At 38.6% G+C, this 17,212-nt stretch overlaps 1 protein-coding gene across 1 annotated transcript in view; it reads left to right on the forward strand.

Annotated features, from left to right (window-relative positions):
- Positions 1-17,212, forward strand: part of cdkal1 (CDK5 regulatory subunit associated protein 1-like 1) — a 245,987-nt gene that overhangs the window by 75,857 nt on the left and 152,918 nt on the right. Inside the window, exons 6-7 of the mRNA XM_063488015.1 lie at positions 2,851-2,899; positions 8,882-9,002. Coding sequence (XP_063344085.1) covers positions 2,851-2,899; positions 8,882-9,002 — 170 coding nt within the window. The remainder of the gene's footprint in view (positions 1-2,850; positions 2,900-8,881; positions 9,003-17,212) is intronic.

A 17,212-nucleotide genomic window follows, 5' to 3' on the forward strand; every position in this document is an offset into this window, starting at 1 on the left:
CAGAGAATAATCCAAAAACAGGAGAAAAAGAATGAGTGGCAGCTGGTAGGAAAGCAACGGTGAATCAAAAAAACAGAGGTTTGCAGAAGAACATCTCTGAATGCATAACATGTCTAACCTTGAAGCAGATGGGCAGTGCCATGAGAGCTCCTGTCAGCTAAGAAAAGAAAATTGATGCTACGATTTGCACAAGCTTACCAAACTTCATATGTTAGTGTCAGAAGTTAGAGTAAAGAACATGTAAACATGGATCAGTGGTGCATTGTAGTAACAGTTCAGGCTCCATACAAAGGTGCTGGTGGTGTGGGGTATATTTACTTCAGTACCAACTGAGCATCATTTAAATACCACAACCTACCTGAGTGTTGTTGCTGAACATAACCCTTTATGAATAAAGTGTACCCCTGTTATGTTAGCTGTTTCCAGCAGGATAACACACCATGTCACAAAGCTTAATTCATATCAAATTGATTTCTTGAAGATGTCTGCACTCAAATGGCCTTCACAGTCACCAGATCTCAATCCAGAAGAGCACCTTTGGGATGTGGTGGAATATGAGATTTGCATCACAGATGTGCAGCTGACAAGTCTGCAGTATTTATGTGATGTTATCATGTTTCCAGCACCTTGCTGAATTGGCGTCATAAAAAAGTTTTGAAGACTAAAAGGCTCTAATATGGCAGGGTATTTTTAAAAATGTAATCTTCACATTCAACCAGGATATGCCATCTAAATCTCCGTACAAAGCTGTGCTCTTATTTCTATAATTGGATTTTTTTTTTTTTTTTATGGAAACTAAAACAAACTGCTGTGCTGAAAATGGGAACAAAGCAAACAGTATTGTCTTGATTACTCCCACTACCTTAAAATGAATGGATTGAAGACAGCTCAAGTGCTAAGTTAGATATCTTTAACAATAAATAATGTTATTCAGTTTAAGTAAAAAATGCCACTATGTAACTTAATAAGATTCAGATATAGTGACATGCATGTATAATATGATTCTATTCAGATAAACAGGCTTGTGTATATAATAGGCTTCAGGGTGAGGCACAAACAGCGTATAACTGCCAGAGCTTTCAGTGACAAGCATTTTTAACTTAAAGACGCATGCATGCATGAACAGGCACATTTTGTAACAAACCCAGACATAAATATATGAGAATGCACAGAGTCCCTCTGTATTCCCACAATGGAACATGTAATGATAGTGGCAGTTGGTGGGTTATGCAAATTGGATGCAAATACAAGTTCGGAATTTGTGTATAGTGATTGCACTAACGGCCAGATAAGGAGTGTAGTTAAAAATAAATAGGCGGGCCTTCCTATTGAATTCATTTTATCTGACCTGTGTGCGTATTGCCAGCTTTTGTGAGTGGTGTTTTATTGCTGTTGTGCTTTTGTGTTTGAGGTTGCTGTTTAATGACTGCAAATGTATTGTGTGAGCTTCATAGACAGTCACGCAAGCCTGCAGTGTTTCGCTTTTCTTAACTAGACTTGTCACATCCTGTAACTGACATGCATCGCACACCTACACACACCTACGCAGCACTGGTTAAGTAATCAGAGGATCGGAATGGGCATGCAAAGCTGTGAGCAGGACATGTCACACCTCAGCTTTCACAGGATACAGTATTTATGGTCCTGTTTTTTGTTTTTTTTTTTAAATATACAATTTTAATTACTTTATTGAAGGTTAATCAAAATACTATAGATGTCGCATTACTGCTTGTCATTAAGTTATGGTAATAGAATGACAAACCTTAAAAATAAAGCTTAAACATGGCCGGAAATGTATCACATCCAGTAGACGTGTGACTGCTTTTATATACAACAAATCTGCTGAATATATCAGTATTTATCCTTTTCTTTCTATGGGTACAATGGAGGATTTAAAAACAGCCAAAGTTGAAAAGTGCGATCTAAATTAATAGCTGAAATGTAGACCTGAGTTTTACTCTATGTAGGGACGCCTGCTGCTGCTCTGAATGGGCCCAGATTGCTTCACCATTACATTGAAAAAGGTTTTACTCCGGCATGCAAGTAACTGCTTCCTGCAAAGCACAGTGTGAATCTGAGTGTGTGTGTTTGAAAGGAGGCTTATTTTAAGTGATGGGCCTGAAGGCATTGAGAGCCAGTGCCAAGGGCCAGAGTGTAGAGCGAAAGTGAAGAGAATTCGAGGTGTAAGGGATGCTGGGAAGAGCGAAAGGAAAATAACAGCCGAAAAATGATCAGTTTTTTTCTCCTGTCACTACTTTAGTGTTCTTTTTCTTTCTTTCACTCATTCTGCTTCCTTTCCTCTTCATGTAATATCGGTTGGTAGATAAGTAAAGTTTGAACTCCTCGTTTAATATTCTGGCTCTTTTAGTATCCAGATTACCCTACTTAAAGTCTGCCTGTTATTAAACTGTGGCCTGTGGGGGCCTTGTTTATTCTCTTTATATTAGTGCGGTGGTTCATTACAGTATCCATTAGCAGAACTACAGGATTTGTTTTCCATGTGAGACAATGAGGAGAAAAACACAGCTATGGACTTGGGTAATGCTTTATTGTTACCTATATGGTCTGATCTATCACAGAACATGTTTGTCAGTACATACACAACAAACACTCAGTGGCATTTAGGAAATCCATATTCCTTAATCCTGCCTGGTGATTGTAGCTTTTTGCACTTGTTTGTCTCTGTTCTTATTGCGTATGGCTTTTGTGTATATTTGCATATCCACTTTGTTTAAATGTGGATCAGAGTATCAGTGTGTCTGTGAGTCGTCAATATCAGGCTTCTGTTTGACTGTGAGGACTTGGGTTTTCAGGATCAATAAAGTTTTCTCTTGTTTCTTTGTGTTACAGGTCCAGCAGATTGATCGAGTGGTGGAAGTAGTGGACGAGGCTGTTAAAGGTATTTTACCACACAAAGGCACACACACACGCATCCTTGTTTTACTGTCTTTGCGTGGTCTTTAACGTAATGCCTTCCCTAGCCAAGCTTAACCACCGCAATTAAACTCAAAACTAAGGTCCTCAAACACAAATCCATATCCCGACTACAACACAAAACAAATATGCACTTATGCATGGAATGAATAAGATCCAAGGATGTATTATTTTATCCAACCATCCATCCATTCGCTTCCGCTTATCCTTTGGCAGGGTCGCGGGGGGCACTGGAGCCTATCCCAGCTGTCTTAGGGCGAGAGGCGGGGTACACCCTGGACAGGTTGCCAGTCTGTCGTAGGGCTGACACATATACACAGACAACCGTTCGCACTCACATTCACTCCCGCATTCATACCTATGGGCAATTTAGAGTTTCCAACTAACCTATTCCCACTAAGTGCATGTCTTGGGACTGTGGGAGGAAGCTGGAGGACCCGGGGAGAACCCACGCAAACACGGGGAGAACATGCAAACTCCACACAGAAAGACCCCGGCCTGATGGTGGAATTGAACTCAGGACCTTCTTGCTGTGAGGCCACAGTGCTAACCACTGCGTGTATTATTTTTGCCATTTTATTTTAGTCTCTCCACTTTTACTACCTTACTACAGTCTACTTGACCGGTAAGAATCAGAGTGTATCACACTGCATCAGAAGAGCACATAATCAAATGCTGATGACTTAATATTATACTAACAGTGTTAAAAAAAATCCACCAGTCATTATTAGCTATAATAGTGTTAAGGTTGTTAAAAAATGTAGTATTTTCCAAAGTGAATGGAAAGAGCTTGCATTTTATGTTGTCATGGTAAACTAAAAAGAACAAAAAACAACAACATTTGACTAAATAATTGTTTTAAATGTGTATTTTAAAGCAAAAGTCTTCAGTTTTTGTTGAAACCGATCTAACTGTCTGAGCTGCTTCTTAAATGATCCTCTCTGTCTGAGCAGCTCACTGACAGACACACATGGCAGTTATAGGTCATCCGTTTAAACTGTTAGCGAACCACCACACTTAGCTGTTTAATGAAGGTCAGAGAGAGTTTACAGTGTGAGTGAGTCTAGTCAAGCTGTCATACACCCCCAGCTGTTCTCTAATAAAGAACAGATTGAGTTTACACTGTGCGTGTGCACGTGTGTGTGTGTGTGTGTGTGTGTGTGTGTGTGTGTGCGTCTGAGTGACTACTTTGCACTGCAGGGTTCACTCTAATGAAGGACAGCTGAACTAAGGCTTAATTTTACAATGTGTCATCAAGCCTAAACTGTGAGCCTACACACAAGCTCACAGTCACACATCTACTCTGTGACTTTTATTCCCCCTTTCTTCTCTGTGATTTGCTCATTCTGTCTTTTTTTCTCCCCATTTCTTTCTCCCACCCTTCCTACATCTTTTGATCTCTTCCCTTCCTCTCTTTCGCCTCTCACCCCCCTGTTTCTTTCCCTCCCCTTTTCCTCCCACCATCAGCCCCTCCATAGAAACTAATTTCCCCAGTATCATTACTGTTCTTTATGACCTCGTATAAACTGAGAGCTGTTATTTCGTCTCAGAGGCCTGGGCATAAACCTTAAAGCTGGGGGATTTGCCTATCGTAATGGCTACTAAAATACTTACTTCAATGAACTGCTAATAGATACAGGTCTTTGCTGTGCCGAAATTGCTTGCAGGTCCTGTTTTCCACATGACAAGAGTACTCATGTGCTTTTGGGGACTCGCTTCTTAGCATGTGTGACTTTTTCATTTAGTTCCAGGCTTTAAATGAATTAAACATCCTTGATGTCATGAGGATACATCATAGTTGTAAAGCTGCTTTTTTATCATAGTGCATCTGTGTAATAAAGACTTCAAGTTACTACCTGTAGTAAATGATAGGACGTGTTTTTATTCCATCGTGTTATCTCAGGTTGACTCCCTGGCTTAGTCGGTGCATGCTCACTTATACAGTGTTATTTACTTGTTGGTGGTGGTGTTACTGTGGTTACGAGCTTGATTATCCAGATCAATTTGTTTTAGTTGTGCCAGAAGTTAATTTCTTGTTAACAACAACCCGTGCTTTGACTTAGTCTTGTATTCCGAGCCCACTGGCAGTTCCATTTACGCAAAAACAAAAAAAGACACATTAATGGCACCCATGGATACACATTTTTACAAGGACAGCTTTTATGATTCTCGGCAATGCTCAACAGACAAATACACACCACAAGAACAAATGAGTAAAAGAGTAAAATATTTTTAATCGAAAAGAATGTATGGAAAAACCCACAAAAAGATACTAATAATCTGATCTTGGGACTTTTTTATTATTAGGACTTCTAATAATAAATAATAAATAATAATTCTAATTAGGACTTCTCCCACCCCATGCATGTAAATGTTGCTGAACTGCAGAGCTCCTTCAGTGACAGACTGCTGCATCCTAGATGCATGAAGGAGCGTTTCCGCAGGTCCTTCCTCCCTGCAGCTGTCAGACTGTACAATCAGAACTGCTCCCAACAAACACAGATGTTTACATCAGCACTAACTGCAATAAGTTAACCAACTGATTCGCACTACAACCTGGTTTGCCTCTTACTTGTAGTTATTTTTATTTAATTTAATAACTGTACAATACTCTGTATATAGTAACCATTGTCCTTAATGTAAATATTTAAGAAAAATTGTGTATGTTTCTGTTCTGTGTCCTGTGTACTGTTTGTTTGTATATGTGTCTTTTTGCTGCTGTTACAACCAAATTTCCCCTTGTGGGACAATTAAAGGATTATTCTATTCTATTCTTCTATTCTATTCTAATATTCATATTCTTTCACTGAGAAATGCCCTTGGATAGTACTTTTTCACCTGATATTCATTTATCGTTAAGGAAACAGTTTATAGTTGGTGTGTGAATGCCACACAAAGACAGGGAGTAGGAAAAGCATAGGATAATTTATGTGTGCAGCTACAGATCAGAGAATATAACCTTGTAATCCTTATTTCACCAGTATTAATAACCTGTTTGCCTTTATCAATGCAGAGGAAAAAAACTGAGCAGAAATGTGGTTGAACAGATGCAGACAGATGATAGTAAGTGAAGTAAACGAAGAGCAGGTACCAAAAGAAAAACGTTAGGACTTTTACTTATGTTTTAAGTCATCTGAAGATGTTCTGAGTGTCGTATCTGCTCTGAGAGAGCCTCACTAGATGTGACCAAAAAATCTTCCTTGTAAAGCATCAAAACCTGGATGACGTTTAAGGGAAGCACTCTTCGGAATTGTTGGCGTTGTAGCACTCATGCATTTGATGCGTGTGTGAGAAAATTTCCCATCAAAACTGGTTTGTGTGAGATTTGGTCAGGACATAAACAGCTTTTTCAAAGACGGTCTTACATATTTAATAAAGAGTTAGGTTGAAAGGATAAATGGAAAAACATGAAACCCTCCTGTCCTTCTCATCTGCCACCTCTGTCCCCTCTTTTCAATACATTCCCATCACCTCTCCCCCATTCCTGCCTGCTACTTTACAATCAACCCAGAAAGCTCAACAAGACCCTCTGCTTATAAGACATCAGACACAGGTCAACAGGTCATCCTTTTAGCGTTCCACCTCTCCCTCCAAACCATCCATCTGGCTATCCTACACATCTTTCATCATCATCCAAGCATCTACAAATCTTAGCTTCACATCCATCTATCATTCCCTTTCCTTCCTACTCTTTTCTGGCGTGTTTTAGTGGGATGTTATGAGTGGATAGGACATTTCTAGCAGTTTAGATTTAAAGGAAAGAAAAGAACAGATTGAGGAAAGTTCAGAAGGAAAAAGAGGAGGGCAGTCAGTCACAAGAAAATGTGGTATTAGTTGACGGGAGTGTGTGTGTCTATGACTATGCAGGGTTGCCCATCACAGCAGTTGGCCTCTGTAAACTCTGTAATTGAGATGACAAATAGTGAAGCGTTCTTTGGTTTTCTTCAGCAAGTCATATTAGCTATTTTATCTCTTGCTTCCCATTCATGGTCCCCTAGGCCCTGAAATTGAATTTGGCTTTGGGTACGTTCCTGGAGTGACTCCATGCTGGCAGTGAGATTATTTCTAGAGTCTTCTGCGGTAGTCACAGTGACAGGGGTCCTGTGCAGTATTAGAGAGCAAAGGAGTATGTGGGGAATGACAATTTCCAGTTTTATTAGAATGGACAAGCTCATTATTTGGGGAAAAAAAACATCTGGAAATCCAGCACCATACTGGTAATTGCTTTTTCCTGACAAGTCTGTGTTTGCAATTATGTTTAGTAAGTATATTTTCCCACCGTGCAGAAATAAATGTTCAATATGAAAATGGAAAAAGAGGGAATTCTAAAAACAGATTTTACCACAAACCTGCACCGAAATTATGGTAAATGGTAAATGGCCTGTATTTGTATAGCGCTTTACTAGTCCCTAAGGACCCCAAAGCGCTTTACACATTCAGTCATCCACCCATTCACACACACATTCACACTCTTGTGACTTTTTGTAGCCATTAACATTTCACATATTCCAAATGTTTCAGGGCATTATTAGCACATGCATGCGTTTTCAATCCTTGTTTCATGACTGAGGGTGGATGCATAGATCCAGGGAAGGAAAAAAAATGTGGGGCCAAATGTGGTCCAAATCCCAGCTGTTTTCCACAAGGGACATTTTTGTATTTCCTTGCTTGTACTGGGATATTAAGACCAGTCATGCCTCAACGATTGGCTCTTTGTCCTCCTCTGGGGCAGATTGTCATTTTTATCTACCAATTGATAACCATGCTTCCTGCTCTGAACCCACCCTCCCAAGAGACCCTTGTATTGCGGATGAAAACAGGAAGACAATTCCATCCCTCAGCACCTCCATCTCACACACAGCTAGCTAGCAGCCTATTAAACGGTTAGAGAAGAGAGAGTACTGCGTCCTATTTCCACACACCAAAGGCTAGACGTCACTAGCTGTTAGGCTCAGCTGTGGATTTTTCATTTGCCTTGGTTGACAGTATGATAGCCAAATATAAATAATTTCTGTTAGTTCTCACTGTGAGTAAAGTAGCCCTCTTTATGTAGAGGAATCCCTTTTTCATTTCTAATATTATCAGTTTTTGTTGCCCACCTGCATTTCAGTTTTTGGTTTTTTCCATTTTTTTTATGTGACTTTATTCTTGGTCAGTCTTTTAGTTTACCTCATTTTTTCTTTTGAATGTTGACAAACAGTGTGGTTTTCTGTGTCTTTGTTCCCTCCTTTTTTACTTTTCCTGCCTTTGTAATTGTCTTAATTGTATTCAGCTGGGCCTTATTACCATCTTCCTACTGTGTATCCATTGTGTTTGTTAACCCCTAGTCTGTGTGAGGTTGTTAGGCATAGAATGGGTCTGTTCTTTTTGGTTGTACTTTTTGTTGGATACCAACTTTTATAGTGTGCATGGGCACACGCTGAGTACCCCTCCCAACCCCAAAACAGTGTTAATGAGAGCCAGAGGCCCCAAAGTCCATTTCTGAGACAGGAAAAACCCTGTTTGCATGTGCTTCGATCTGCTATTATGTCTTTCCTCATTGTCCTGTTCATACTAAATTTATCCACAATAGATGAGAGCGATTTATTTGAGGTCGATTTTGCACAATGGGAAGTTTGATTTCTGTTTGGCATTTTGCTTGTGGGTGAAATGCAAATATAATCTCATTGTTTGCATTGTAAGTTTGATGAGAGACATACTCAAGAGAGAGCAAGTGCTCTGACAACCAATACGGGCAAAATGTTTCTTACATCTGTTATATTGTATTTATTTTTCTCTTTAGCAGTGCAATTCAGATTTGGCATTTAAAATACAGCAACAAAAATACTTCAGGGTGCCTTTTAAACATGTTTGCATCCATCTGCACGTGGACAGTAGTGTGATCGTCAGTCAGTGTTTTAGTAGGATCATTTGATTATGTGAGACGATTTGTTTTTGTTGTTTTCAGGCCACTCAGTTCGTCTGTTGGGTCAGAAGAAAGATGGAGGCCGAAGACTTGGAGGAGCTCGACTGGACCTCCCCAAGATCAGGAAGAATCCTCTCATTGAAATCATCTCAATTAACACTGGGTAGGACACGGAGACACTAACAGAAAACACAGCCTAAAGTATTTATGTTACAACTGAATACAGTTTTATTGCCTTCCCAGTTTACTGCATGTGCATGTCGGTGTGCTCTGTCTTTCTGGTTGCTCAGCTACTTGAGCAGCACATCTCTATGCCTAATTAATAAGAGTATTTTAAATCACTTCATATGGTGTGCATGTGTGTATGAAATCTGAGTATGTTCATGAACATATATTGGTATTTATCAAGTGGAAATGTAATAAAAGGCCTAACATGCCTCTCAGTTTTTTCCCGGTGTACTATTACAAAAGCATAATTTAAAGAAACCTTATTTTTTCCATCATCGCTGTGATGATCTGCAAGATCTTGCCTTTTAGGTCACTCCTAGTTAATTTAAAAATAATTTTTCTACATTTTATATAAATTTTGTCATGCATATTACTATATAATGTTATCAGACATGCTAGCTACATTATTGTAGATTATCCGTCAATTGTATTGACGAGAAAGGGATAAATAAGTCTTAAATACACAGACTCTGAGACCTACATCCACTTGCACAGCTGCACTTTATGGGTGAATTTTATGTTGTTTACAGATATGTCTCCTCTAACCCATGCACTATATTCTCAGTAGACTAGTTAAAAAGGGTTATGACGGACTAATTCCCAGTGCTGGACCTCCACTGAGGATAATCCATCAATCATCCGAATGCATGTCTTCCGGGTCTATATATTAATGGCTTGACTCCCAGACCAAGTACTCTTGTACCAAAGCAATAATCCTCTTTATGAGTATAGCATTCTAGGCTTAAATACACAGCCATTTGTTCTTGTACAGATGTGTTCAGGCCCTCCTGCTTTTTAACTAGCTGTCGAGTAAACAAGCTTAAGCTGTTCCTAAGCACCATTAAGTTGTAGACTTCATATAATCAGCAATGCATCGTCTCTTTCTTTGAACCTCTTGTGTTTACATTTATTACAGTCAGTGAGGGAGTTGAAGATTTTACTCGAATTACCAGTTTTCTCCTTGAATCTGTTGGGACTACTTGCAGCAGCATTCTTATGCTTATTTTTGCACTTAACGTGATAAGATCATGCTTATCATGCTGCTGCTTAAAACTGTATTTGTTTTGTCAGCAAAGTTCCCCCTATATAGTGTCTGCAGTCACTGAAGTCATTATATGTAACAACTTAGCTCTCATGTGTTTTTTTTTTGTTGTTGCTTATCTTACACGTTTAACAACTGTGCGTCAGTTTTGATGTATGACCACTAGCATTGCTGTTGGTGGTAGTAAAATATATAGCCTGTTGTATTCCCTCACTTGCGTGCTTGTACTTCTAGAAAAAAGAGAGTATCATCCTTTACCTCAAATATGTGTTTAAAGTGATGTTATTATTACACAACATAAATGATGATAATGGATGGATACTCCAAGGTTAAGAACTGCTTTAATTCTAAAAAGCATCAACTGAGAAGTTGTGGGAGTCTTTCCTGAAGAGCGGGTTGTGTTTCGGATGTTCATAATCTGCAGAGCTCAGTTCCAGAGTAAAGCTTCTTAGACCACATTTGATCTGATACAAGTAGAAAATCTGTACGTTTAATTGGTTCGACCACTGTTTTTCATCTAAATTGACACTTCTGATCGGTGTCAAATTTAGTATGTTCAGAATGGCAGGATTGTGATTTTTGTTTCAATTAAATAAATTGTCTTTTGCAACAACTGCCATCAAGCTGCACATCAGAGACAGCACTTTTCTGTAATGTTCTAAGTGTTGCTTAAAATTGGTCACCTTAGTGCAGCTGAGGTATGTTCATGAACATATACGATTTATTCCTGGTTGGTCTGAAAGACACAATATTTGGAACTGCACAGTTTATTTTTCTTCTTTTTCAGCACTTTCCTTGCTCTTATATTTTAACATGTGTATATAATTTTCAGTAAATAAACCTTAGGCTCTGTCACTTCTTTAATCACTTCTTTTTTAAATATCTGTAACTCTTGCTTTGCACTAACGCATGTGACTGTTTCTGCTGTGTTTGCTTAAGCGGGTCTTTAAACCTGGAGATACAGTAGTGTGAAAAAGTGTTTGCTCCCTTCCTGATTTCCCGTGTTGTTGTTTTTTTTGTGTGTTTTTTTGTCACACTTAAATGTTTCAGATCATCAAAGAAAATTACATTTTAGACAAAGATAACAGAAGTCAACACAAAATTCAGTTTGTAAAGGAAGGTATTTAATAATAAGGGAGAATAAAATTCAAACCTACATGGCCCTGTGTGAAGAAGTGATCGTTGAAATATGAACAAATGTGTGTTAAGGTAGGTAGAAAGCACTTGCATAGGAAAAGCATAGAAAAAAGCCATGTATGAATTGGTGAATGAGACAAGTTGTATAAAGTGCTTTGAGTGCCCAGAGTAGAAAAGTAATGTAAGAACTAGTCCATTTACCATTTAAATAGGACCTGCCTGACAAAGTTGAGTAGACCTAAAGATCCTCAAAAGTCAGACATCATGCCATGATCCAAAGAAATTCAGGAACAAATGAGAAACAAAGTAATTGAGATCTTTCAGTGTGGAAAAGGTTATAAAGCAATTTCTAAAGCTGTGGGACTCCAGTGAACCACAGTGAGAGCCATTATCCACAAATGGCAACAACATGGAACAGTGGTGAAGTTTCCCAGGTGTGACCAGCTGATCAGAACTGCTGAAGCACAACAATTCTGATCAGCAAGACAGTGATCCAAAACCCACCAGCAAGTCCGCCTCTGAACGGCTTAAGAAAATCAAAATGAAGACTTTGGATGGCTCAGTCAAAGTCCTGACCTGAATCTGATTGACATATGGTATGAGGTATGCCTTTAAAAAGGCGGTTCATGCTTTACAACCCTGTAATGTGGCTGAATTACAACAATTTTGCAAAGATAAGTGTGCAGATATTCCTCCACAGCACCATAAAAGACTCATTGGCAGTTATTGCAAAAGCTTGATTGCCGTTGTTGCTGCTAAGGTTGGCCCAGCCTTTTATTAGGTTTAGGGGGCAGTTGCTTTTTCACAAACTTTTTTCTCCCTTAATAATAAACACCTTCATTTAGAAACTGCATCTTGTATTTACTTCTATCTTCGTCTAATATTTAAATTTGTTTGATGATCTGAAACATTTACTGTAAGCATGACAAACACATGAAAAAATAGAAAGGGGGCAAACACTTTTCACACCACTGTATATGAATTGTGTTTCTGGCTTTGTGTTGCAGTATGGGTGTGCAGATGTCAGTCTCTTGGAACCTCCTGCCAGCAGGAGGTCTGTGTCTGATCCAGATGATCTCGCTGTTGTTTTTTCAAAGGGTTGGGTTGGCAACAAATAAATCCTCTTGTTTTTAACCAAAACGGCTTCAGTAGAATAGTGGATTATTCAGATATTTGATTGGGTGAATCGACCAAATCTCTTCCAGATAACACTTATGTTACTGAAAATCCAAGCTTAATATGCGCTTTTGTATGAGCTGGTCAGCCACTGCTGTCAGTAATTTGACATGGTCCTCTTAAGGTTAAATTGTGTGTGTGTGCGCTTGTGTGTGTTTGGGGGTGTAATGGAAAGAAGACAAAATGTGTCCTTTATGTTCTGGTTTTGGATGATCAGTCGTAATTATTCCTCTGAGGTCTTGGTGACATCACTGGTGACATTTGTCAGCTGTTAAAACAGAGAAATCCTTGTGTGGGACACAGGCGCTCACATTCACTTTTTTTAAAAAATAACCAAAGAGAACACTCAAAACCATTTATGTGTGTGTGTCTTCATTCGTGTAGCTTTTAATGTCTCGGGTTTGTTGCCAATTTGCCTTTTTATATGAACTCGTGGGATGCATTCATTTGAGGGTGCTCTCTTCTATTCTTGCCAAATGTCAAGTAGGTGTCATCCTTCAGGGTGGAGGGCTTCCACAGATCTTTGAAAAGTTGCAAATCAAATTTAGGGTTTAAGAACTGAACATGTCTTAAACCTGGTTGATATCTCCATGCTTTTTTTGGCTGTGTATTGAGATATTTTTTATTAGAATTTTACTAGTGCTATTTTGAATTTTAGAATGGCATCCAACATGTAGTAAATCAAAGTGCCAGATTACAGTTATCTCAAGGTGCTTAGGGCAAAGACACTACAACAGTACAGCAAAAACCCCAACAATTAGACAACTCTGAGCTTTAGAACTTTAGATGATCACAAACTGAAAGGTCAAAGAGTTCATATTTTCAAATTAACGAACAAACAAACACCCCCCGCCCAAAAGAAGAAGAAATAAATAAATAATTTTGCACATGATAATTTTATTCTGGGTCTTGTAGATGAACCTAGGGAACCATCCTCTTTGCTTTATTATTGCTAATCCTACCAAAAGCCTGGCGCAGTGACTCACCTGGGAGTACCTATGAAAATGTAATTTTGTGTTCAAATTGATTCACAATATTAGTTTCATTAAGCTGCATATTAATTTCATTTGCTCCTGTTAAATCCACATTAGATTGGATTCCCCCCCCCCCCCCCCCCCCCACCAAGTTAATTTCATATCCATCAGAATACATTCACTATAGTCCAGTTAGGCCATACGTAGCCTCGGCTTTGTATTAAATAAATATTGTTTGATTTCTTCTTGGCCAGTAGCACAGTTACTTTTAGTTGTCTTTACTAGCTACATAAATGAACAACAGTCCTGGATTTTACTTTGAAAGGGCCACCATGTTCCTGTGATATTGATCCTTATATCATTTGTAGGTTTATTTTAGTAAGTAAGTAAGCAAAATTTATTTATATAGCACATTTCACAGATAAAAATCACAAAGTGCCTAACAATAAAATCAGAAATACAAATAAAGTAATATAAAAAACAGTGAAAAAATTCATTAAAAGCTCGTTTGTATAAAAATGTCTTCAGCTGCTTTTTAAAGGAGTCAGTGGAGTCTAGACAGCGGAAAAACAACGGCAGGGAGTTCCACTGTCTTGGTGCCAGTGCCTGAAAAGCCTGATCCCCACGTGTTTTAAACCTAGTACGTGGGACCACCAGTAACCTCTGACCTGACCGACCTAAGTGCTCGGGATGAAGCATGAGGTTTTAACAGGTCAGAGATGTACTGAGGAGCTTCACCGTGCAGAGCTCTGAAAGTTACAACTAAAATTTTAAAATGAACCCTAAAATTTACTGGCAACCAATGAAGAGAAGCCAAAACTGGAGTAATGTGTGACCTCTTGTTTGTGCCAGTTAAAAGTCTTGCCGCGGCATTCTGTAGAGTCTGAAGGCGATCCAGAGCTGATTTGTTGAGACAAATAAAAAGACCATTACAATAATCCAAACGAGAAGAGATAAAAGCATGAATAATCATCTCAAGTTCTGCCTTTGACACCAGTAGTCTGAGTTTAGAAATGTTTCTTAGATGATAAAAACCGTTCCAGACGAGTTGTTTAGAGTGTTTCTCAAGAGACATTGAACTGTCAAATAAAACACCTAAGTTTCTGAGACTCGACTGAAATGAAGGGTCCAAAAATCTGATATGCTGCTTAATTTCTGAGAGCATGTGATCAGGTGCAATAATCAAGGTTTCTGTTTTATCTGCATTTAACTGGAGGAAATTGTCATTTAACCATTGTTTGATTTCAGACAGACAATTATTTAAACAATTTATAAAACTCAGAAGTTTTGAAAGAACAGTATAACTGAATGTCATCAGCATAGAGATGATAAGAAATATTATTGTAACGTTTGATAATTTGGCCTAGAGGGAGTATATACAGCAAAAAGAAAATCGGACCTAAAACAGATCCTTGAGGTACCCCAGAAGGCAGAACTGATGTTTCAGACAACACATGATTCATACACACAGTAAAAGATCTCTCAGATAGATATGACATAAACCATTTTAAAACAACACCAGTTGTTTTAAAAGTCCTTCAGCCTATTTATCATGATGCTGTGAACAACAGTATCAAAAGCAGAGGTGAGATCCAACAGAACCAGAACGGTGTACTCTCCAGAGTCTGCTGCCATCAGAATGTCACTAGACACTTTAACTAAAGCAGTTTCAGTGGAGTGCAATTTGCGGAAACCAGACTGGAAAATGTCCAGAACATTGTTCTTCTCCAAAAAGTTGTTACGTTGTTCTCCAACTGTTTTTTCCAAGATCTTTTACACCAATGGTAATTTTGATATTGGCCTGTAACTGCTTGGAACAGATGGGTCCAAATTTGGTTTCTTTAATATTGGTTCAACAATAGCTTGTTTAAAATAGCTGGGAATTTTAGTTTAGTTTCATTTTGCTTCCGATTTTGGATTTTTGTTGGATTCACTTTCACACTTCCAAACATTGGGAGTCATATATATTATGCATGTTGTATTGCAAATATACACTCACTGGCCACTTGCTGTCACTTGTTAGTAGTGGGTTGGGCCCCTTTCTGCTTTCAGTGTTGCCTTAATTATTCATAACATAGATTCAAGCAAGTGCTGAAAAGATTCCTCAGAGATTTTGGTCCATATCGACATGATGGCGTCTCACAGTTGCTGCACATTCATGATGTGAATCTTCCGTTCCACCACATCCCGAAAGTGCTGATGGAAGCAGCCATCAGAAGATGGGTACATTGTGGTCATAGGGGGATGGACATGGTCAGCAACAATACTCGCTCAAGTTGTAGCATTTAAATAATGCTTAATTGATACTAATGGGCCCAATGTATGAAAGGAAAATATCCCCCAAACCGTTACACCACCTTAATACCACATAAGGTAAGATGGACCGTGCTTTCATGATGTTGATGTTAAATTCTGACCCTACCATCTTAATGTTGCAGCAGAAGAGACTCATTGGACTGGATAACATTTTTCTAGTCTTCTGTTGTCCAGTTTTGGTGAGCATGTGTGAATTATAGCCTCACCTTCCCGTTCTTAGCTGAGCGGCTCTTGGTCTTATACTGCTGGAGCCATCATCATGCACAATATATCCAAACATCTGCTTGAATCTCCTGTGCTTTTAGAGGTGCTGTTCTGCATACCTTAATTCTAAAAGTATACCGTTGTTCTAATGAGTGCTTATTTCCCTATCGGCTCAAACATTCAGCCTATTCTCCTCTGATTTCTGACATCAATGAGGTATTTTCACTCAGAGAATTGATACTAACTGGATATTTTCTCTTTGTTGGACCATTCTCTGTAAGCTTTAGAGATGGTACAGAAATGGATAATCCCAGAAAATGAGAAAATGATAGTGTCATCTGCCTCTTATTCCATGTAATTCAAACCTTGAGAACTTGATGTTCATCAACCTAGGCTTTTTCACACCTTGTGAATGGATACATTGAATAGTAAGTGATAGTGGTGAAGCAATGGAGGCAATAGATGTGGGAATGGGATGAAGAAAAAAGAATATTGGAAATACACACTCTTAACTTTTGGAGTTTTTGAATAAGATCTTGTTGCTTTGAAAAACCACGCTCCTTATATATTTGATGTTGACTTCATGTTGTTGCTTGTGCTCTTTATTTGGTATAATTTTTCCTCCTCATTATTTGTTTTTGGATTGTTTTTACATGGATTGAAAATCCGACACCGATTGTTTTTGGATTTTTAAACACTATTTTAAATATAGTGGCCAACTTAATTACCTACCATTATCTGGTGTCTCATCAGCTTTGTGAGTGTTTTATTTGGGATGTATTTTCAAATATTTTTATGATTTAATATGTGATCGTTCAACGATACATCGAAGGGCTGAAAAATGCAAAGTTTTTGTAATAAACTTTGTATATAATGAAAAGTTTCCCTGAAAAAGGGGAAATGAACAAAAAAGAACAGGCAAATAAACAAGCCAGTGGTATTGAGTGTCAAATTCTGATTAAACATTGGGGACATGTATAAGTGTGTGTGTGTGTGTGTGTGTGTGTGTGTGTTCAAAACCCTTTTGTGAGCAAGTTCAGATGTGGTGCTTCAGTGTCATAAACAGGAATTTACAGCCACTTGCACAGAATGGGTCATTAAGTGTGTGTGTGTGTGTGTGTGTGTGTGTGTGTGTGTGTGTGTGTGTGTCTTGCTGTGTCTGTATCAACCTTTGCCATTAGATTCCAGGCATAAAAAAGTCCTTTGTTCCGCTGTTACAGCTCATTACGTTTCATTAGCTGTCTCTTCCCCGTTCTCTGTTTAGTTGCATTTCAGGCAGTTATCTCTGTCATTGAG

This window comes from Pelmatolapia mariae, linkage group LG10_11 (assembly GCF_036321145.2).
Source record: "Pelmatolapia mariae isolate MD_Pm_ZW linkage group LG10_11, Pm_UMD_F_2, whole genome shotgun sequence".
Taxonomy (NCBI): domain Eukaryota; kingdom Metazoa; phylum Chordata; class Actinopteri; order Cichliformes; family Cichlidae; genus Pelmatolapia; species Pelmatolapia mariae.